Source organism: Alosa pseudoharengus, unplaced genomic scaffold (genome assembly GCF_046254945.1).
Source record: "Alosa pseudoharengus isolate Yale_2024_CS ecotype anadromous, Long Island Sound unplaced genomic scaffold, YU_APseudo_1.1 YU_APseudo_1.1_scf_8, whole genome shotgun sequence".
In the NCBI taxonomy this organism is placed as follows: Eukaryota; Metazoa; Chordata; class Actinopteri; order Clupeiformes; family Clupeidae; genus Alosa; species Alosa pseudoharengus.
The window spans coordinates 38,663,432-38,686,148 of NW_027468870.1; the positions used below are offsets into that span (position 1 = coordinate 38,663,432).

The window sequence follows — 22,717 nt, forward strand, 5'->3', positions numbered from 1 at the left end:
TATACATTATTACTTTATTGTTAACATTCCTCAATTGTGGTGTAAATGAATTAACAGTGCCATTTTGTGTCCATGATGAGTAGAAACTGAACCTGCGAAGTATGTACCTGTAAAGAGTGAAACCCATTTCTCCCAGTGGAGAAATGGGTTCCCATGTAACTACTTGGCATAGTTTTGTAACCTGTTTTTAGTACCCTAATGGAATCTAGCCTACAATCTAGAACAATCTAGAATTTGTCCATGTTGCCAAGGTCCACTAATGGTCCACAAGGTCCGTTAATATCGCCACATATGAAAATATGTTCTTCATAGGAGCTGTGTTAAGGCAAAAACACTGAGAGCTGAACAACGAGGGAATGTGATGAGTTGTCCTACTATTGTGAATTAAAAAAGATTAACAGTTAACATTTCAATTTGAAAATTCAAAAATCTAAGGTTTCAAATTATTTTGAATTAGTCTGTTAAAGGCATTCATTTGAGGTTTCTATTTGAATAATACTTTAAAATACCATACAACTGAATTGTAGACATGAATCTAGCCTTCAGGTGAATAGATCTTGATGAGATGTTGCACTCCAGAGGGATAGCCAGTTAGGGGACACTTCTGATTGGCCTTGACATACATGTATATGCACCGATAGCAGAACACAAAACCAGACGTGGACAGAGCGGTATCGTTGGCACGGACTTTTCGGCAGAGGGGGCAGAGTTTGCTGAGAACGCCCGGCGCTGCTTGGTCATCGAGGTGCACGGGGGGAGGTGGCGTGGGGAGAGTGGTCAAGGATTTCACAGTGCTCTGGTTCTCTGAGGAGTACCACCACTCCAAGAACTGAAGAAAGAAAACCCCCAGGGACAGACCAGTGGAAAGGGACATGGCCACACCACCAACAACCGAGGACAATATCCGCTGCATTTTTTCACCAACACTGGAAAGTAGAAGGCAGAGAAATATTATTAATACAGTATATGATCATTTTGTCAGGTTGTTTGTAAGCACTGTGCTGCACTTTAAAAAATGCTTTCTCTCTGATTGATTTACTGACTTGAGAAAAAGAAATGGTCTGATCAACACCTCACAAGTTACAACAGGCCAACAGGCATGAACTGAATAGGTGGCCAAAGATCACAAAGAAACATCCATCTTTCCCCAACTTCCACATTACCTTGGGCTTGTGCCAATGGGGCTGCTTGGCTTCAGATCCAGGCTTTGGATGTCATGTGCTGTGAGGTGTGCCAGTTTGACCCCGGCCATCCACAGTAAGGGTGAATGTGTGCGTGTGCGGCCAAACACATACAGCAACTGCTGACAAAACACCCAGCCGTCCCAAGCCATACTGACGAAAGGATAGGCGACCAGGAAGGCCCTGTACATCTTCTGAGTAAGGGACTGGGGCAGCCGTATGGAGAAATCGTCCTCATCCCTCTGACGAGCTAATATCTTCTCCACTTTGGCACGCAGGTAAGGCAGGAGTGCCAGGAGCAATAGAGACCGCAGGTGTTGCTTGCGTCTGAGGCCAAAGTGTGCAGGCCGGGTGGGATCAGAGGTCAGCACTCGCTTCAGACCGTAGAAGTTCTCAGAGAAGGAAGCACTGGAGCGAGAAAGAAAATGGTGCTGCAAAAGCAGATCCAAGAGGGCGTAGATCTCATCAAACCTCCTCCAAAGGACTCCATATCGAGTGGGGTTGGACTCTGCGAGGATCTGCATTAATGACATGTACATTTTAAAACAAATATAGCTCAGGCCCTGAGAATGGCATTCACTATGACGTTATGCGAGTTAGACAAAGACAATTACACTACGTGCATGTTTGCATTGTCAAGGTCTATTGAATGATGCACCATTGCAAAGTGATTTAGCTTAGGTTAATAGGATGACTCAGATAGGCCATGCATAGGCTAGAGTGTAAATCTTTGAATCAGTGTTAGTTACCTTGACGGCGTGTTGCAAGGCAGGCTTGACTGCGCTCATCAAGGAATCCTGCGCTAAAACTTCAAATATCGAAGGTCTTTCATCTGATGATGCTGTAGTTAAATGTGCTCCGTGTTCCGCCATGGCAGTGAGACTTGTTTCAGCAACTTGCGTAAAGGACAAGGTTGTAACAAAGGAACTCACGGTGCCGTAAATTAACTAAAATAAAACATACTGGATTTGTATATGCAGAATTTTGTGTTAACGTTGCAACTAACAACGTTTGCTGCAATAACATTTAGGACCATAGTGATTGTTGTGCTTTGTGCCGCATACTTGTTGTGTGTCTCCTAAAATACCGTCCGTATTGCTCTTTTCCTGTTTGCAAATTCACATTTCCGTTGTTACCTTTTATGCTCTCCGCCACTACTCTTGACCATTTTCCTCTTCTGTTTTTTCTACAGCATTCCATCTTTCACGGCTAACCTCGCAGCTGCAGTCAAAGGAGGCAAAAGCATCCTCTGTCAAACTGCTGTGACGAATATAGGTTACACTTCTCGAGGTTTTCGACTACCGTCTCAACAAAGCATGTAAGAATGTTGACTTCGATATATTGCGTTTAATCGACTATCTTAAAAGATCTTGGTCAAGGTAGTTGACTAGCCAGCTGGCTAACTTTCGCCAGTCAAAATGCTAGCTTGGGATAGCTAGCTCATATTTAGCTTTCATAGCTAACAGAGGCAGTCGGCTACGATACACCATCAGCTGTTGAAGGGTCACACCCTAAACCTGCTTTCGATGGTCATGTTGAATGACGTCTTTTCACATTAACATATTGTATTTACTTAACTACAATTTCATCAATGAAAACAGTCCCATTAACATTACCTAGATGGTATAAGTAACGTTATCCCTGCCAGGTATCAGGATACTCGGGATAGGCTAGGCAGGCGAAGGCTAACTAATTGTATTAGCTAGATGATGTTAGCTTTTCTGAGGTCAATTCATGTTCATGGCGACATAGACAGACCAGGATGGATGCAGTTGACAGTAGAGCCTGTCATCAGGTTCATGTCCCCCTAATTTGCTCATTAGGCAACGTTATAATATTTGATTTCAAATTGCAAGGCTTGTCTAGTAGGAGGTATGGTGGTGAAAAACATCTGGATAACATGCAGCAGTTAAGCAGGTGGCTTTCATCACGACCGATGATGTACTTCTTTACATCCGACAACGTCATCTAGTTGAGTTGTAGGTGTTCTGCAGTTAAAGATGAAATAGGTCGTTTTTTGTTTTGAAATACACGGAAATGCATCATTAGGCCACATGATGTAGCACGGAAGGCAAGAAAATATATTCCCCTAATACGAATGAGCACTTCAGACACCTTGTTTCCCCGTTGAACCCTCTACATGTGTTTGTTTACATGTCTGTGCCAATGATTATGCCAATTCGTGTTGTATTGCGATAATAATTTAATTATATTGGGTCTAGGAACATTAAATTTTTTCCTTAATCAAAACCACTGACTGATTTTATGATTGGACTATAATCAAGAGCCAGTGAAAATATTTGCCATCTTTCGATTTTAAAGTGTATCTCTATGTATCTATGACCATGTCTCTATGGCAGGTATAATGAATAATGTTACAATCAAGTGACTCAATCTGTCTATGTAGACAAAAGAAATTGCAAGTTGAAATTAACAGGTCATATGGTTTTTATATAGATTTGAAGAACCGCCAAGATGACTGACTCAAAGTATTTTACAACTAACAAAAAAGGTGAGTACAGATACAACAGAACTGTATAAAAGTTTTTTTTTGTCACATGCCAAACTACGGTATGCAAATAACATTGTGTTTTTGTGTTTCAGGTGAAATCTTTGAACTGAAGGCTGAACTGAACAATGAGAAGAAGGAGAAGAGGAAGGAGGCTGTGAAGAAAGTCATTGCAGCCATGACCGTAGGAAAAGACGTGAGGTATGAAGGTTTACAGCAGGCATATGCTCATTTACCTATTCAGAAGGTATCTTTGTGTAATATTATCTATGTTTAATATAAATCGAGTGTAATTCATCAACATTGTCAAAAAAAACAAGACTTTTTTGCCATTATCTTACAAAAGAAATAAATCTGTGTCTTATTACAGTAACTGCTTTAATTTTATCTAAAAGAATATACAGCCCCTTTTAACATGGTTTCTGTTTCATGGTCCTGCAAAAACATTTAGACTGTACCAGAGGCGCATGCAAATGAAACATTTCTATGTTTCCAAGACAATAAAGCGTCTCAAGGTTTTATTAATGCTTTTGAGTTAGTGGAATCACTTAATGAATCACTGCTGTTCCTTGAGGCGTTAAATGGACATTAAGATTGCACATTGTATTATCATAATTGTTTTGTTTTGGGTCTCTGCCTTTGCCTTTGCCTATCATCATCAGATGAGTAAACGTCCTTAACTCTAAATTAAGTTTTGCTCACCTTGACTAGCCTTTTGCCTCGTTTTGCTTGCCAGCTCTCTTTTTCCGGATGTGGTGAACTGTATGCAAACTGATAACCTGGAGCTAAAGAAGCTTGTTTATCTGTACCTGATGAACTATGCCAAGAGTCAGCCAGATATGGCCATCATGGCTGTCAACAGCTTTGTTAAGGCAAGACATCTTTATATTTTTACCTAAGATCATGTTAAGGTGTTATAGTTTCTTATGATTATTTCAAAAAAGTCTGAGAGTTAATGGCAGTAACAACACTTTGGCTGCTGTTGTTAGATTTTGACATCTAACCAGGTTCTCAGTGAAGGACCTTTATTGTTCACTCTGAACAAATTCATGTACTTGAGCCAAGTAATCCTGCCTTGTGTTAAGCCTTAACTGAAGTGTATCAGGGCAGAAATGTAACTAAACATGTTAGAATGTGGTCACAGTTAATGTGTGATGATGGTGATGCATCTGTAACTGTCAATAGCCAGTGGTGTTCTAAAAATTCTAAAAGCTACTGAACTGGGCCTCCCTGCATGTTCTTAAATGGTATTTATGAATGGTGTTGGACAACAGGACTGCGAGGATCCCAACCCTCTGATCCGGGCTCTGGCCGTGCGCACCATGGGCTGCATCCGCGTGGACAAGATCACCGAGTACCTGTGCGAGCCCCTGCGGAAGTGTCTGAAGGACGAGGACCCTTACGTGAGGAAGACTGCGGCCGTGTGCGTGGCCAAACTCCATGACATCAATGCCCAGATGGTGGAGGACCAGGGTTTCCTGGACTCCCTGAGGGACCTCATCGCTGATTCCAACCCCATGGTAAACACGCTTTGGCTGCTCCTTTGATCACTTGAGTGTGTTGACTGGTGCTCATATTATAATGGTTCACAGTGCAGTGTAATCTGCTAGAGCAGTTGATATGTGGTGCAGTTTTTTTTTATATATATCACTTCAAAAGGGCTTTTTTTTCAAAGAGGCCATCTTCTTTTCTTCATCTTCACTCCCCCCCTCCTCTCTCTCATGCTCTCTATCCCTCTCTCTATCCTCTGTTTCTCTCTCTCTCTCTCACACACACACACACACACTGACCCCTGCACTCAGGTGGTGGCCAATGCCGTGGCAGCCCTTTCGGAGATCAGTGAGTCCCATCCCAACAGCAACCTGCTGGACCTAAACCCGCAGAACATCAACAAGCTGCTCACCGCCCTCAACGAGTGCACCGAGTGGGGCCAGATCTTCATCCTGGACTGCCTGTCCAACTACAACCCCAAAGACGAGCGCGAGGCCCAGAGGTGAGTAGGGGTGGGCGACGACACGCTCCATGGCTCGCCACAAGGGGGCAGACCGACATAATGCTTGAGAAAAAGGGGAAAGTAAAGGCACACGTCCTTCATCTGTGAAGCTATGCAATTAGGTGAACGAGTTGACACTATGTTGCAATTAGCCTTTTTAGGCTTACTTCAAATTAAATTTTGCATGCATTTTTTAGCATGCTTTTAGGTAGATATCTTGCTGATATTAGACTGTTGCTGCTTCAAACCTAATATTTTTCCACAAATGAATGCTATTGATGTTTTATATTTTTTTCATCTTACACAGTTTTAGTAATTGTGATTTGAAGGAATTAAGGCTAAAGAACTGCAGCCTTGACAGAACAGACGTAGAACATTCCAGAACATAGTTAAATGTTGAAGACTCCCTTGGAGACTCTGGCACCCTCTCTGACTGCTCCCTGCTCTTCTTCCTCAGCATCTGTGAGCGCGTCACCCCGCGGCTGTCCCACGCCAACTCGGCCGTGGTGTTGTCTGCCGTGAAGGTGCTCATGAAGTTCCTGGAGCTCCTGCCCAAGGAGTCGGACTACTACAACACGCTGCTGAAGAAGCTGTCCCCACCTCTGGTCACCCTCCTCTCCGGGGAGCCCGAGGTGCAGTACGTGGCACTCCGGAACATCAACCTCATTGTGCAGAAAAGGTCAGTTCAGCAGCCGCGTGATGCGGAATCACAGGATCATGTGGATGTTTGGTGGGTGAGAAGAGTGTCCTTGAGCTGTGTGCTCCTTCGACTGGTTTTAGTCATTCCCAGCAGGATAATGCACAAGTATAAGTATATATACTCTACAATACATAATATGGCTTAGTACTTCTCATTTTAGTAGTCACAGTGGGGTACAACTTTTAGTTAAACCACTCAAGTAGTTTGGCCCTAATTGTGCCCTTTGCTTTTTCTGTTAAATCATGCAATACAAGATTTTATAGACTGAGTATTAATGTCAAACTGCTTCACCATATTAAACGGCTCCACCATATTAAACGGCTCCATCCCACTCCCTCTTAATATCCAGGCCTGAGATCTTGAAGCAGGAAATCAAGGTGTTCTTTGTCAAGTACAATGATCCCATCTATGTGAAGCTGGAGAAGTTGGACATCATGATTCGACTGGCCTCCCAGGCCAACATTGCCCAGGTACTGACTGCACTTGAATTGCACCAGAAATCCATCCACAATGCAGCCTTTCTGGCAGCTAGCACACATTGCTATCCCTACAGGCACTGTGCTTTTGTATTCTGTGCTCCCATCTCTTGCACAATTCTTTCAGTTTACTTTGTCCACTCTGTTTATGTCAGGTGTTAGGGCTCACCTAATTCACAGATGGCAGAGCCCAAGTGACACTTCAGACATGCTCAGACAGGCCCTTTGGCTCTCGGAGCGCAGGCTGTCCTCCATAGTAATTTGGACACAACTCCGGGTCAGGCATTTAGCTATTCCTGCCCAGTCTCTTATTTATTCAGATCCTCTTGAGACAGCATGCGAGAAAGGCCCCTTTAGCAAACACACAGTCTGTTTGTTGTTGTAACTCCATTGTGTGCTGCCTATCCCACCTTCCTACCCACCCACCCACCCACCCACACACACACACACACACACACACACACACACACACACACACACACACACACACACACACACACACACACAGGTACTGGCTGAGCTGAAGGAGTATGCTACCGAGGTGGACGTGGACTTTGTCCGCAAGGCTGTGAGGGCCATTGGGCGCTGTGCCATCAAAGTGGAGGTAAGACACATGGTGGTCAGTTGTCCATCTCTCCAATCACTTTACTTCCCACAGCTATGTCCTTCATTATCCTCAAACATTCCTTGGTAGTGTGTGTAGAACTGCAGGATTACAATTGTGCACCAGTAGACAGCATTATCATGCGAAAGGCTGATAAAAGCATTAACAATTACTCACGTTTCTACTCGCTAGATCTCGCTAGTTTTAATCTGTTCTACTCCTTGTGTAGTCTCGTGTCCTAATTGTTGTGTGTTGGTCAATAGCAATCTGCTGAGCGCTGTGTGAGCACTCTGCTGGACCTCATCCAGACCAAGGTCAACTATGTGGTCCAGGAGGCCATTGTTGTCATCAGGGACATTTTCCGCAAGTACCCCAACAAGTCAGTGACCATTGCCCATATCAAGATAATTGATTTCACTGTAGTCATACTTTTTTGTGAAATATCGAGTATGACTCCTGCAGTCATTTATTTTAAGCAAAGTAAGTTTGTCTTTTTTTAAGCTACATTACAGCAGGTGACGATGTCCTGTTTTGTGTTTGTCTTGCAGGTATGAGAGCATCATCGCCACCCTCTGTGAGAACCTCGACTCCCTGGACGAGCCAGATGCTCGTGCTGCCATGATCTGGATCGTGGGCGAGTACGCCGAGAGGATCGACAACGCCGACGAGCTCCTGGAGAGCTTCCTGGAGGGTTTCCATGACGAGAGCACACAGGTCAGCCACATCAACAGGAACTTTCCCCCCGCCTGAGTGCTAAAAGGAACTATATGTTCCCCCGGCGGCTGCCATGCCGACCTTAGTTCCTCCTAAAGCACCTTGTCACGAGGCCTTGTGGAAATAGAAATGAGGTGAGCGAGCGGTCAGGCTGAAATGGCTCATGCGTGGGTGTGTTTCGCTTCCACTCTTCAGGTGCAGCTGACTCTGCTGACAGCCATTGTGAAGCTCTTCCTGAAGAAGCCCTCAGAGACGCAGGAGCTGGTGCAGCAGGTCCTCAGCCTGGCCACACAGGTACACTACACATCCTCAACAGGACACGCCCATACAACAATATATCTACTCGCACCTGTCAGTGCATTTGTAGAGTGTAGTGGAATAGATGATCTTACAAGTTATCATTTCTATTAGTTTATATTTAGTCAAATCAAGTAAAATCCGCCCCTTCTATCAGTAATTGTGTAGATTCCATCATAAGTTCATACGAGTCTGTACTGGTCATATTAATGAATAACATGCTACATGAATAAGCTTGATTTGACTTAACCTGTAATTCTGCAGATGTGTATGTCAACCTGCTGCGTAGTGACTGTAGATTTCCTGCTGTTGTGACACGTTTTGGACTTTCCCCGCAGGACTCGGACAACCCTGACCTGCGCGACCGTGGTTACATCTACTGGCGTCTCCTGTCCACGGACCCCGTGACGGCCAAGGAGGTGGTGCTCTCCGAGAAGCCGCTGATCTCCGAGGAGACCGACCTGATCGAGCCCACGCTGCTGGACGAGCTCATCTGTCACATCGGCTCGCTGGCGTCCGTCTACCACAAGCCGCCCAACGCCTTCGTGGAGGGCAGCCACGGGATCCACCGCAAACACCTGCCCATCCAGCACGGCAGGCAAGGCTCCGCTCCCGCAACCTGACCGCAGTTTGACCCTATTTCTTTTTCATTAGCTTCTCGTCTGTCTTTTCTGAAGTGAATATTGTCTGTGTGATTGAAAACAACAACAACACCTTACATTTATATAGCGCTTTTCTCGATACTCAAAGCACGTCACATGGATGGGGGGACCTCACTAGTAACCACCACCAAAAGTTACACAATAGTTTCTTGTGGAAAGTAGAAGAAACATTCAGATTTCACATCTGCATAGCTTCAGTGGTGTTTAAAAGGTAAACATAGTTTGCAAGTAATTGAAGTTCACATCAGCATCTTGTAAATCAGTAAGCGATTTTTATGGTGGTTGCGGAGCTTCCTTACCAGATGGTCCCTCCCTGCAGCATCAGCATTATAACTGTGATTAAAAAGTCAAAGAATACTTAACAGCAGGAGATGGTGGACATCTTGCAATTGTAGCATCTGTACTGTCTCCCAGGTATTGTGAGGCATACAAGTAACTGAAGAACTGAATGTGGGCAACATGCAAATCAGTCAGAAAGTGCACACACCATTTTTTCTTGTTGTGCCTCTGGTTCCCTTTAATCATATGCCCCCCCCCCCCCCCCCCCCCGCCCACCTTACAGCATCGACACCGGCGAGAGCCCAGTGAGCGCCAGCCCTGCCGCCCCCATCGACCAGCCTCAGGTCATCCCCTCACAAGGCGACCTCCTTGGTGACCTCCTGAACCTTGACCTGGGCCCCCCAGTCAACGTGCCCCAGGTGTCCTCCATGCAGATGGGGGCCGTGGACCTGCTCGGTGGAGGTCTGGACAGTCTGGTGAGTGACCCCCACCCACTCACCCCCGGCAGGGTGGACACCTCATTTGCCCTGTGCTTGTTAGCCTCAGTATACAGTCAGTCAAAGTCCCATGTAGACCAACTCTTATTTTAATGAGGACACTGGAGGAGAGGAGAAGAGAGGAGAGGGGAGCGTGTGTGTGTGTGTGTGTGTGTGTGTGTGTGTGTGTGTGTGTGTGTGTGTGTGTGTGTGTGTGTAGAGGCTGCCTGGTGTGATGCAGTCCCACAGCAGTGAGGTGCTGCTGTGAGGAGGTTCTTTACTCAGAGATTTAGCCCAGCACGGGCGCACAGACACCGACTTTATTATGCCCTTTAAAGTAGAACTGTTCTGGGTCATTCCGTGTCAAATCACCCAGTGGCTGGCAGGTCACCCTCTCCCAAAAAATCTGAAAAAAATCACAGGTGTTTGTAGACCAAACCTATGCATAAATCTTAAATAGTATATCTGTATCACTAATGGTTTCAAAACTACAGCCCTCTGAAGTTTCAAGTCATTTTAAGCATCGTGGTGAAGATTTTTTTCTCACTCATGTATGGATTATAAGGTCATGTCCATGCATTAACTTTGGTTGTTAACATTATCATATTGTCAGAGCATTTTTATTAAATTGGGCTTGATTTTCAAAAAGCCCGTTTTCATCTTCTCATTTCACCACGTGGACAGTTAACAGGATTTTTTTTAATTTTACCATACATCATTCTGTATGTGAGGATCATCTGCCCAAAATGTGGGCTTGTTGCTGAGTTTCTTCATTGAGATAAGATTTTTTACAAATATTGTCTATAAATCCACTGAATTTGTACTTTATCTGCAGTACCACTTGTCTCACCACATGTGGTGCTCTTTTAATACAATGGAAGTCAATGGAAGAGTAAGAGAGTCACTTGTTTGCTGCATATATCCAATCTAAACACACAGTTTATGGTTCATATGGTTCAAGTAAAAAGGGGTTTCTAAAATTCAGTGCATTGTCAGATGCAGAAAAATCAATACTAAAGATTTATCATCTTTTTACAAATGCCTCTTGGATCCACGAGTCCTCAAACCTTGTTATGAATACTTGTGATGGAAACACACATGGCCATCTTCATTAAGTGAAATACCTTGATGAACTGAATTTTAGAAACCCATTGTTTGATTGTTTGTTAAAGCACTGATCTCCATCTTGATGCTCTTTGTCTATGTATCACAGAGGACTGCATCCCAAGCATGACGATGAATATAGACTTTGCCTAACCAGCTGGCTAGAAATTATTAAAGTGCTCACATAGGCACTGATAGGTTGAAGCTGGTGTAGAAAACTTATTACAAAGATGGTAATTATGCTAAATCCTCTTGCTGCATGTATGATGACCAGTCAGTCTTATGTGTGTATAATTTACTTGATCAGTTTATTTTCTCTAAATAAGATTTATGTATAAGTAGTATGTTGTTCATATTGCAATAATTATTTGGACCAATTCAACTATGAACCATAAACTGTGTGTTTAGATTGGATATGTGCAGCAAACAAGTGACTCTCTTACTCTTCCATTGACTTCCATTGTATTAAAAGAGCACCACATGTGGTGCAAAGTGGTACTGCAGATCCAGTACAAATTCAGTGGATTTATAGACAATATTTAAAAAATATTATCTCAATGAAGAAACTCAGCAACAAGCCCAAATTTTGGGCAGATGATCCTCACATACAGAATGATATATGGTAAAATTTAAAAAAAATCCTGTTAACTGTCCACGTGGTGAAATGAGAAGATGAAAACAGGCTTTTTGAAAATCAAGCCCAATTTAAAAAAAATGCTCTTAAAATATGAAAATGATAACAACCAAAGTTAATGCATGGACAGGACCTTATAATACTTATATGTGTAGGAAAAAATCTGATGAATTTGTGTCACATACTTTTTGAATGAGAAGCCCTCAAAGGTGATGATGTCTTTTCACATTATGAATTTATAGCCATTTTCAGAGCTTTGCAGAGGGGAAAGTATACAAGATACGTCTAATCCGATTGGATATTTTAATTCAACAGGAAAATGTACTTCTATTCACATAGTTTCACTAATGTGTGTGAAATACCAAAAGAGCCAATAATGCTGGAAGTTGACCAAAAAGGATTGTTCACCACAATGCTTAAAATGACTTGAAGTTTCAAAGGGCTGTAGTTTTGCAACGATTAGTTATACAGATATACTATTTAAGATCTATGCATGGATTTGGTCTACAAACACCTGTGATTTTTTTCAGATTTGTTCGGAGAGGGTGACCTGCCAAATTGCGCTGAAATTGGGTGATTTCACATGGAATGACCCTTCTGCGATTGCTCTTTTGGGTTCTGTGTCTCTCCTGTCCTGAGGGTAAACTGTAAACCTTCCATTCGAACACATTAGAGAGGATGCCCAAACATTTGGAAAAGACTGTGGTGGCATTGTGCCACTCTTACCAGCACTACTGTACTGATAGCTGGCAATGCTGCAGAGGGATATGGGGAAGTTGCAATTTCATGGGCATCCACTAATCTTACAGACATGTTAGGAAATCTGTTAACATCTCTAGTCTTAAAGGTACTCTTACTGACATTTTAGGAAGCTGTTAGCATCTCTATAGTCTGGAAGATGTCAAGACCTAAGTGAAGGAGTCATGACTGTTCCGATGATGTCAGATTGTGTGCTGATGATCTGTATGTCCTGTCATCTCATCACTGAGCATCATAAGGAGGAGTGGGATTCATCCTTTTAGTTAAATACCCTGTCCCAGCTTGAGATGTTTAGAGGAATTCAAGCAGAAATGGAGCAAAAAATACCAGAAGGTTCCATTAGATATCAGTATTAATGATTATACTTTCAGAATGTGAATGCTATCAGTGCAATCACTGTAAAAAGAAGCAAAAGCGTAATGTGCTGTCTATATTAATTAACAATATTTATAAGTATAGTATATATACTTTTTTGATCCCGTGAGGGAAATTTGGTCTCTGCATTTAACCCAATCGGTGAATTAGTGAAACACAAACAGCACACAGTGTACACACAGTGAGGTGAAGCGCACACTAATTCCAGCGCAGTGAGCTGCCTGCTACAACGGCGGCGCTCGGGGAGCAGTGAGGGGTTAGGTGCCTTGCTCAAGGGCACTTCGGCCGCGGCCCACTGGTCCGAGCTCGAACCGGCAACCCTCCGGTTACAAGTCCAGAGTGCTAACCAGTGGGCCACGGCTGCCCCAATATTTAATAATAGTGTAGCGATGGTTGTGTACAGTGTACAGTGATGAAGGGAAGGGTTCTGCGGAAACCTCTTTTGCTAACAGGACCCACATTTGTCTTGTTGAAATGTCTTGTACTAAACCACATATTGTTGAAATTCCTTTCTTCATGGTCCGGTTTTTATGTGCTTGCCCTGTCAGTGCAAGAAGAGGAGAATTCGACCCCTAGAGCCTTTAACTGCCCTACAGTCCTCAAGGTGTACTTTTTGGGGGAACATAAAATGAGATTATTTTTCTCAAAACAAGGTTAGCTTTGGCTCAAACTTTGAGGTACACATATATTGCCCCCAAAACACAAACACACACACACACACACACACACACACACCTGAAGCAGTCTCCCGCTGGCTTTGCTGTGTTTAGTGCAGGTCATTAGCAGCTTGTTGAGGGATGGTACCATGAATGTAGCATGGCCATATTATCTCCAGCCTCACTGTAGTGATGTTGTTGCAGTGCTGTTCCTATACCCAGGCACAGTGGTGTTATCAGGGCCGCACAGATGGCCCTCGTGTGCTGTGCAGTTTGCCATCAGCAGCTCTATCACGGTCTGTCTGTTGCAGCCTGGAGGCCCTCTCACTGTGAACCAGCTTGCCCTCACCAGGAGCATAGCGTGTAGACACACACACACACACACACACACACACAGCACACACGCACACACACACACACACAGCACACAGCACACATGACACCACACAAGAACATTTGGAAGTGCACTTCAGAACACTGGTCAGACTTGTTCAGTGTTAGCCCCAGTGTTTCAAATGTGTAGGCTACTTCACTTGCCACTGGTCTTCACCCCCTGGTCTGACCCTGAGTGCTCCTGATTGGACCCCTTGACAACAGAGCTGCAGAGTGGGCATTGTGGGCCATTGTGGACATGGTGTTAGCACTAGGTGCTGTTGTTCGCCTCCAGACTGGAACTATGTTAAAAACATGAGCTGGCTGGCGCTCTGCCAGGCTGCTGGCACAGCTGTTGCCTAGGTGATATGCATAATCACTCCAACGAAAACATTCAGAGATTTAATGTTTGTTGCTGGAGGTAATTGTATGAGTGGAGAAAGCTCTATTGATGGTGTGTGGATGGCAAGAAAGCACTGTGTGAAAGCCACTCTGCAGGAAATTGGCAAATATGAGAGGATTGAGAGGATATGAGGGGATTTGTTGTTAACAGTAGGTGTAAACTTCAGAAGTTTATGTTGAAGCACCGGTGGTTTATCTTGACTGTTACAGCCTTATCAAAGTAAAACCGTTTCTCTAAATGGCCTCTATTGGCATTTACAAAAAAATCAGTGTTTGGAATAAAATTTGCTGATCACCCCTCAAGGCAAAAAATGTAAGTACCCCAGCATTTTGCCAATCTGCTGAATTGCCAAGCTTCAACTGGACAGAAAAATCCTCCCTTGGGCTGAGTGTTGTATAGATTTCTGTTTTGACATTATGCGGAAAACTCAATAAGCACAATGCAGTATGCAGTAGGCAGTGTGAGAAGAGGGAAGAAGGAAGGGAATTAAACTCATTGACAAACTTAACGCTTTATTTTTATGTTGTCAATATTCTAATTTCCGAATGGTTTTTTTTCTCCCCAAATCGGTTTTGTAAGTGGCTTTGAAGTTAAGTGTCTACCAAATACCATAGCATACTGTACACTGGCGTGGAATGACACACTCACGTGAGTAGAGACTTGGGGTGAGGGTGTGTGTGTGTGTGTAGTGTGTGTGTGTAATAGTGTGTGTGTGTGTAGTGTGTGTAGTAGTGTGTGTGTGTGTGTGTAGTAGTGTGTGTGTGTGTGTGTAGTGTGTGTGTGTGTGTGTGTGTGTGTGTGTGTGTGTGTGTGTGTGTGTGTGTGTGTGTGTGTGTGTGTGTGTGTGTGTGTGTGTGTGTGTGTGCGCGCGTGTGCGTGTGCGCACTCTGTGAGTGATGCGGTGGGGAGGTTGGGAGCGCAGCACAGCGGTGGCTGAGTTGTTGTCAGCCAAGGTCAGGCCAGTGATGTATGAGGCAGGACAGTGTTGAGTCAGCGGTCTGTGCCGGCTTCTCACAGCCATCCTCCTCCAGACAGAAAACAGACCCTGACATGCCCGCAGTGGCTACTGTGCTGACACGTTAGGTCACCTGTCTGTTACTGTTCAATTGGAAGACCTGTGTGACCTTAAGGACACAAAGGAGCAGTAATGTGTCTTCTTCTCATGGGCAACTGCCATTCAACAATATCGCTTAATTATAATTCTGGTGATATTTTATTGATGATTTATGTTGTAACTAGTGTTATTTAGTTTTGTGTTTCTGTTTTTTTATGGCATATTTGTGAAGACATATACAGGAAGGTCTCCATAGCCCCTTATTGCCTCATAGTGAGGTTACAGGTTTAAGTAAGATCACAATTCCAGTTGACACAACTCTCTAGAAATAATTGTAATTGTTGGGGTCACAGACTCTGTTCACATTAGCATGCTGCTGGCCTGGTCCCCATGTGACCTCTGTTCCTGTCTGAGGAGCTTTTGTTAGACAGCAACCCAGCCCTTGGAGCCAGGAGGCTTGGTGCTCTGCCAAGCTTGTCGCAGAGGCAAGGACAGCATTTTCATCGTGTCCTAAAGGACTTGTGTTGTCAAGTGCTTGTTTAGTTGCACACAAGAACATCAGTCTAGGTGTGCTGCTCACTGCAGAGATGAACAAGTGTGGAGGGGGAGACAAAGCCTAGGACATGGTGACAAAAGCCTGTGGAATCTCATCAATCTATCAATCAATCAGTCAATCGATCAATCTCATCAATGGGCTCTTCTGACCAGATGCTCTGTTGAAGATGTCATTGACAGCAGGGTTGGTTCATTGGAACGACACATTCTAGTGGTGGACGTTGTGTAATAATAATTTGCCCACGCTAACTCAAAATCCATTCCCTGCCCTTCAAGCTCTCAGCTCTGCTGATTGAGGTTCAAAGGGAACCACTGAAATGGAAGTCATTACATGTCCCTTTGTTTAGGCCCACGACACAGTCTCTCTCCTAACTAACCATGAAGGGTGGACGGGGGTGGGGAGGGCGCATATTATTTTGGGCTGCCCAGATACCATTGTTCAGGTTAATCTCAATTGGTTTTCGTGCTCTAGGCTTCGAGAGTTCCAGGACAGCTAGACACAGAGAGGCTTAAAAAGTGATGGTGAGATTTCTGACTCCATCAATGAGCCTTTTTTTTTTTTTTTTTTAAAGAAGAAGACAAATGTAGACGCTCATTTGGTTTTTGTACTGTTTTGTAGTGTTGTGATTGCTGTCACTGTGATGCATTTGTAGTTTGCAGGGTGAAGAAATTGGCCGCCTATGAGATGTGAATCACAAGTGTGATTTAATTATCAGCCCTAAATAATCAGCCGTGTACTCATTACTTACACTTAAATATGGATACAGAATATTTAAAAATGATTTTTTTTATGACACTATGACTGCTGGGAAATTCAAATGTTTTTTTTATTTTATTTTTTATGAAGGTTTTATTTGTTCATTCATTTAACTGATGGATTGAAATGAAAGGTAATCTGCTGAATGGTTAGAGTGGAGGTTGGACTGTTCCTGACGGGGCCTAGGACACTAAGTGCCCTCCTCTCTTTTTGCCTCTTTTCTCCAATTCTCATCTGCACCTCATGCCCTATCTGTTTACACTTCTCTCCATCTCTCTCTCTTCTTCTCTCTCCCACTTTTTTCTCTCTTTTTTCCCTCTCTGCCTCTCTATATCCCCTTCTCTCATATTCCCTTTCTCTATCTCTCTCTCTCTCTCTCTCTCTCTCTCTATCTCTCTCTTTCTCCCTCTCTCTCTTTCTTTCTCTCTCCCTTCCTCCTACCCCCCCCCCCCCCTTTCTCTCTCTCTCTGTGCCTACTGTATCTGCTCTGTGTATTGATGTGGTTGTGGACCTGGGTTTTCTCTTCTCTTTTATAGCTCGGGGGAGACCTGGGCGGTGGTGTTGGGGGAAGTCCTGCAGTAAGTGAGCCCTCGGTGTCTGTGTACTTACCTGCCTACCTGTCTGACAGCCTGCCTGCCTGTCTGTCGACCTGACCATCTGTCTGTCTGTCTATCTGACAGCCTGCCTGTCTGCCTAACTGTCTGTCTGTCTGCACATTGCATGCTCTAAAAGGCTTCACTCACAGGGTCACAGAGCCACCCAAGGATTGCTGCACGCTCACTGGCTGTGTGTGTGTGTGTGTGTGTGTCCCCGTGTGTCCGTGTCCGTGTGTGCGTGTGCATGTGCGTGCGCGTGCGTGCGTGCGTGCGTGCGTGCGTGCGTGCGTGCGTGCGCGTGCGTGTGTGTGTGTGTGTGTGTGTGTGTGTGTGTGTGTGTGTGTGTGTGTGTGTGTGTGTGTGTGTGCGTGCAAGCTCCACTAATGTGCTTGGTACTCTACAGCCTTGCTGATGGGGGCGTTAGTGACTGCTGTTATTACCATTAGTGCTTCCACCTCGTTTGGAGATGCACCCATTTGAAGGGAAGTGGAGGAGAGAGGAGGGGGTTGTTGGATTGCCTGCTGCTGCTGCTGCATGACGTCTATGTGCTTGATGTGTGTTTTCTCTTTCCAATCACAAATGCATGAGCCACTTGAATGACCACTCTCATTTTTCCCATTTTCTTCTGTGATTGCAATTGTGTTGTATCTCAATCATCTGGACAGCAGAAAAGGACCTGGGGACACTCCTGCTTGATGATGTTGACACAGTTGGATGAAAAAGCCACTGATCCAAAACCTGAGCAGGGTTCCACCGGCCTTATAAGGACTCCTAGCCTACACTGACACCTCTCTCTCTCGTGTGTGTGTGTGTGGGACACAGGTGGGCCAGAACTTCATCCCTTCGTCCGTGCCCAACACGTTCGCCCCGTCGCCCACCCCCGCTCCCATGAGCAGTGGGCTGAACGACCTGTTTGAGCTCTCGACCGGCATGGCCATCACCACGGGTGGATACGTGGCTCCCAAAGCCGTAAGTAACCAGCTGACCCAGCCAGCCAGGCGCACCGGTGCCCCGCGGACCGCAAGTCACTCTCACCTCACCTCTCACCTCACAGCCCCCCCCCACACCCACCCACCCACCGACATGAACACAGACACCACACATTACAAATACCCATCCCCAGTGCCCTTACTCACACCATCACACAGCAGTGCGTGCGTGCAGGTTCATGCCTACAGTATAACACAGTGCACGTCATTCTCCCATATTCCCATGTAGAGATTCTCCTATATTCCCATAATGATAAAGCCTGTTTTGTATTTTTCATTTATGTGTTGTTATTATGTCCTATAAGTGGGTGATCCCATTCTGAGCCGTGTGTTGTCCCGGTGGCTGAGTGTGGCGAGTGCTGCGCTGTGCTCATCAGCATGGTCAGCATGTGTTCTCTCTCTGCACGGGGAGGTGTGTGGACCGAGCCCTGCATTCACCCAGCAAATAACTCTTCTGCTCATTTGGCTTCTTCTAGCTCTTTATTATGATTATCTCTTTGTCCATTCTTCACTCGGGCACATTTAGATGAGTTCAATAATGGCCTGCTTTAGGAGCTGTATTCATGAGCAGAATGGCGCCTGGTTTGTTTTTCAGCCTGGCCAGTGGTATTCAGGCCGCTAATGGTATCACATTGAGTGCCGTCTGCAGGCATGAAATGTGTAACGCCATTCAATTTGGCTCATAATAAAAATGGCTGTTTGGGTGTCTCCTCTGATTCATTGAGCCGCCCGCCACGCTGACGACACGGCCTCGTACTGAGCACGTGCGGCCGCTCCGTACCGCAACCGCGTCTGCGCACTGTGTCGGCGGATTAAGCCGTTGACAGAGCCATTAATAAGAACAGTTGCAGTGGACTCCCGTGGCCAGGCTGTGGCAAAGTGGGTCACAGGAGGCTCTGCCGAGAGACTGAACTTTTCGCTTCTGTCAGGAGCCTCCCAGCACCCAACACGAGGACCACCGTTTATTTTCCGCTGCTGACTCTGGCGTGTGCCAGCTGTGTAAAAATGTCCCTCAGCGTGATGAATCTCTTTTGCACTACACTAGGCTTTCTATGAGTAAGCAGCTCCTGTCTGGGTTTTTTTTTAGTCAGCGGCGTGTTAAAAATGTATCCTTGGCCTCCCTTTGTGTGCAATGCTGTAAATATTTATGGCAGATAAATGAAGCATTCCTTTGGAAAGCTTGTGGCTGTGTGCAGGATTCCACAGACGAGGTGTGTGTGTGTGTGTCTGTGTTGTGTGTGGTGTGTGTGTGTGTGGGTGGGTGTGTGTGTGTGTGTGTGTGTGTATCCTGTTGAAGGTACGCTGCTCTGTGTTGCAGGTTTGGCTCCCGGCAGTGAAAGCCAAGGGCCTTGAGATTTCCGGCACCTTCTCCCGCCGCCAGGGCCACATGTACATGGACATGACGTTCACCAACAAAGCCCTGCAGCACATGACCGACTTCGCCATCCAGTTCAACAAAAACAGGTGAGCGCAGATTCTTAAGCAACTAAGACCCAGGGTCTGAATAAGTCACTGGTTTATGTTAATGTCATAACTTGGTCTCACTGTCCTTGTTTGGCTATTGACAGGACAGTGTGGCACAGTGAGGGCCAATTAAAAAATCATTCCTGTGTGATTAAAACATTTTTTGTGATTTTGTGTGTGTGTGTGTGTGTGTGTGTGTGTGTGTAGTTTTGGAGTCATCCCCACCACTCCTCTGGCCGTGCACACTCCCCTGATGCCCAGTCAGAGTATCGACATCTCCCTGCCCCTAAACACTATCGGCCCCGTCATGAAGATGGACCCTCTCAACAACCTGCAGGTATGTCCTCTAATGTGCAATTAGTGACCGTCACAGCAGTGCACCCACACTAATTAGGCCCCACAAAATGCTCTAGTCCTTCAGCAGTCTCTTCTGGCCAGTGAGTATTAACAGCTCAGCTTTTATAGCTCAATAAAGTGGTACCTGCCATGAGCATCCTAGCTCTGTCCATTTCTGTAGTCCTTCCTACGCTTCCTCTGGGCAGTGAGCAACACCTTAGCTTGTATAGCTCAATAAACCGGTACATTTAGTGAGCCATCCTTGTCCTGTCCAGTTCTATAGGCCTTTCAAAGCTTCCTCCTTTCAGTGCTAGTGCCTGTAAGGTTGTGTAGCTCAATAAACTGCTACCTTTCACGAGCCATCCTGGTTCTGGCCGATGGGAGAGGGCACAGTGCCAGTCCTCATGCCCAGCTGATGGGAGCCAGGTGTGTTGGGAGACAGGTGCCCGTCAGCAACGGACTCCCGCTGGGGCTGCATCCAGTGGTGGCTTCGGTTTCCATGCCAAGTCACAGCCATCCCATAATGATTCATCATACTCTTACTTACCAACTGCCTGCCTGTTTAACTTTAGTTCTCCTACCTCTCTTTCTCCCTCGCTTTCTTTTTCTGTCTTTCCCTGGCCTCTCTCTCCTTGTGTATGAGGGAGGGCAGGTGTAGTCTCTATCTCTCTCTCTCTCTCTCTCTCTTTCTCTCTCTCTCTCTATCTCTCTCTCTTTCTCTTTCTCATTCTCTCTCCCTGTTTGTGAGTCAGGGCAGGTGTAGTCACTCTCTCTCTTTCCCCCTCTCTCATTCTCTCTCTCTCTCTCTCCCCATGTGTGTGAAGGGCAGGTGTAGTCTTTCTTTCTTTCTCATTCTATCTGTCTTTCTCATTCTCTCTCCCCATTTGTGAGTCAGGGCAGGTGTAGTCATTCTCTCTCCCTCCCTCTCTCTTTCATTCTCTCTCTCCATGTGTGGGTGAAGGGCAGAATTAGTCTCTTTTTTTCTCATTCTCTCTCTTGTATAGATGTAGTCGCTCTCTCTCTCTCTCTCTCTCTCTCCATGTGTGAGTGAAGGGCAGGTGTAGTCGCTCTCTCTCTCTCTCATTCTCTCTCTCCATGTGTGAGTGAAGGGCAGGTGTAGTCGCTCTCTCTCTCTCTCTCATTCTCTCTCTCCATGTGTGAGTGAAGGGCAGGTGTAGTCGCTCTCTCTCTCTCTCTCATTCTCTCTCTCCATGTGTGAGTGAAGGGCAGGTGTAGTCGCTCTCTCTCTCTCTCTCATTCTCTCCATGTGTGAGTGAAGGGCAGGTGTAGTCGCTTTCTCTCTCTCTCTCTCTCATTCTCTCTCTCCATGTGTGAGTGAAGGGCAGGTGTAGTCGCTCTCTCTCTCTCCATGTGTGAGTGAAGGGCAGGTGTAGTCGCTCTCTCTCTCTCTCCATGTGTGAGTGAAGGGCAGGTGTAGTCGCTCTCTCTCTCTCTCCATGTGTGAGTGAAGGGCAGGTGTAGGCCTAGCATCTGGCTCTCCCACAGTAACCATCTCCAGCTGAGTGTGTTTATTAGACTCCTGATGGCACATAGACAAGAAGCCTAGTCTCACAGCACACGGTCCGCCAGCGTACAGCTCGTTCACCACTCACCAGTTTGAGTGCCCGACTGCCACGCTGCAGCACGCTCATTGACGGACGCCCATTGTGCAAACAGGAACAACGCGCTAGTCAATACCTGCTCGCCAAACACTTGACCAATTACAGGTATTTGTTTAAGGTACAGACAAATCAATAGCTTGTAGTAAAGCGATGGAGAGCTTTTGTTTTGTTTTGTTTTTTCCTCTGCATTCCCACTCATGTTCGCCACTTCCATTTGAATAATCATTATGCTCCCCAGCAGAGCTTTCTGCTGCACTGAAGACGAGCAGAGCAATACTAGGGGAGCATTAAAGGCTCCATCAGTTTCATTCTCTCTGCAGAGAGAAAGGACTAATTAGGATCAAACGAAAGGTTTTGGTTGAAGCTCTGACAATTAATATCCTTTCTCACATTTGGACACAGTATGCTAAGGTGCCAATTTGGCATTCACAGATTGAATGCATCAGAAGACGTGCCACACTGCTGTGACGTGACACAGGCTGATTGTGAATGGTCGTGTTTCTGCATTTTCTTTCAGTAAATTGATTCTGAGATTTCAGTGATTAATTAAAAAAAAAACAGACATAAAAACAGGCCTTAAACAAAGATGTTATTCTTAAAGAACAGAATTCATTGTCTCTGGTATTGTGAATGCATTCGTTTTTGTTATTGTTTTCAGGGCCTAAAAAAATGCAAATAAATTTGAATAAATAAATTATATAATAATAATAATTTATAAAAATAAAATAAACAGCACGCTTGGAACACAGAGAAATACTCAACAAGGGGAAGAACACAATCTTCAATCATGCCTTCTGATTTGCATTGTCACTGTTGCCGTGGAGGCATGTTGCCATGGAGGCATGTTTGTGCATGTGTTTCCACTGCTCCTTTAAAACCTGCTGCTCTCGACTCTGAGGCCACCCAAGCTCAGCTCCCTGAGGAGATGGAGGGTGTGGGGGGGGGGGGATAAGGATAAGGCTGAGGGGAGTGGTCGGCTTTCAGTATGCAGGACTCATCCCCAGTCAGGTGGCGTGGGTGACATGTCCACTCTGCTCAGGGCCTGGGCTGTCCTTTCAGAAGTGGCCAGAGCGTCCCTGGCCGCCTCTGTGTGACAGGTCTGCCGGAGCTCAGCAGCTCTCTGTGGGGGGGGGACAAGAAGAGCACAGAG

General features: G+C 45.4%; 2 protein-coding genes across 4 annotated transcripts in view; one reads left to right on the plus strand and one right to left on the minus strand.

Annotated features, from left to right (window-relative positions):
- Positions 1-2,381, minus strand: pex12 (peroxisomal biogenesis factor 12). 2 transcript variants are annotated; one of them, XM_076274331.1, is made up of 4 exons: positions 2,318-2,381; positions 1,931-2,076; positions 1,164-1,699; positions 1-926 (listed from the first exon to the last, which is right to left on the minus strand). In XM_076274331.1, exons 1-4 carry the CDS (start codon positions 2,379-2,381, stop codon positions 536-538), a joined length of 1,137 nt encoding a protein of 378 aa, XP_076130446.1. In that variant the 3' UTR covers positions 1-535. The 2 variants fall into 2 exon arrangements, with proteins under 2 accessions (XP_076130446.1, XP_076130447.1); XM_076274332.1 differs by lacking the exon at positions 2,318-2,381 and having other exon boundaries at positions 1,931-2,289.
- The window catches only part of ap2b1 (adaptor related protein complex 2 subunit beta 1), a 28,724-nt gene continuing 8,388 nt past the window's right edge, over positions 2,382-22,717 (plus strand). The window contains exons 1-18 of one of the 2 annotated variants that reach the window (XM_076274329.1): positions 2,383-2,499; positions 3,639-3,693; positions 3,786-3,891; positions 4,427-4,562; positions 4,965-5,210; positions 5,493-5,683; positions 6,141-6,362; positions 6,733-6,853; positions 7,368-7,463; positions 7,727-7,842; positions 8,012-8,177; positions 8,373-8,471; positions 8,813-9,072; positions 9,699-9,891; positions 17,097-17,138; positions 17,979-18,125; positions 19,464-19,609; positions 19,817-19,946. In XM_076274329.1, the coding sequence (XP_076130444.1) occupies positions 3,657-3,693; positions 3,786-3,891; positions 4,427-4,562; positions 4,965-5,210; positions 5,493-5,683; positions 6,141-6,362; positions 6,733-6,853; positions 7,368-7,463; positions 7,727-7,842; positions 8,012-8,177; positions 8,373-8,471; positions 8,813-9,072; positions 9,699-9,891; positions 17,097-17,138; positions 17,979-18,125; positions 19,464-19,609; positions 19,817-19,946 (2,454 nt within the window). In that variant the 5' untranslated portion in view covers positions 2,383-2,499; positions 3,639-3,656. Of the gene's footprint in view, positions 2,500-3,638; positions 3,694-3,785; positions 3,892-4,426; positions 4,563-4,964; positions 5,211-5,492; positions 5,684-6,140; positions 6,363-6,732; positions 6,854-7,367; positions 7,464-7,726; positions 7,843-8,011; positions 8,178-8,372; positions 8,472-8,812; positions 9,073-9,698; positions 9,892-17,096; positions 17,139-17,978; positions 18,126-19,463; positions 19,610-19,816; positions 19,947-22,717 lie in introns of both variants that reach the window. The other variant, XM_076274330.1, reaches the window with a different exon arrangement.

Excerpts from the sequence above, each read along its gene's own strand:
- pex12 (XM_076274331.1), bottom strand. The coding sequence starts at position 2,381 with ATGGAATGCTGTAGAAAAAACAGAAGAGGAAAATGGTCAAGAGTAGTG. Across the intron at positions 1,700-1,930 it reads CCTTGCAACACGCCGTCAAG|ATCCTCGCAGAGTCCAACCC; the intron begins GTAACTAACACT and ends TCATTAATGCAG. Across the intron at positions 927-1,163 it reads CCCATTGGCACAAGCCCAAG|TGTTGGTGAAAAAATGCAGC; the intron begins GTAATGTGGAAG and ends TCTACTTTCCAG.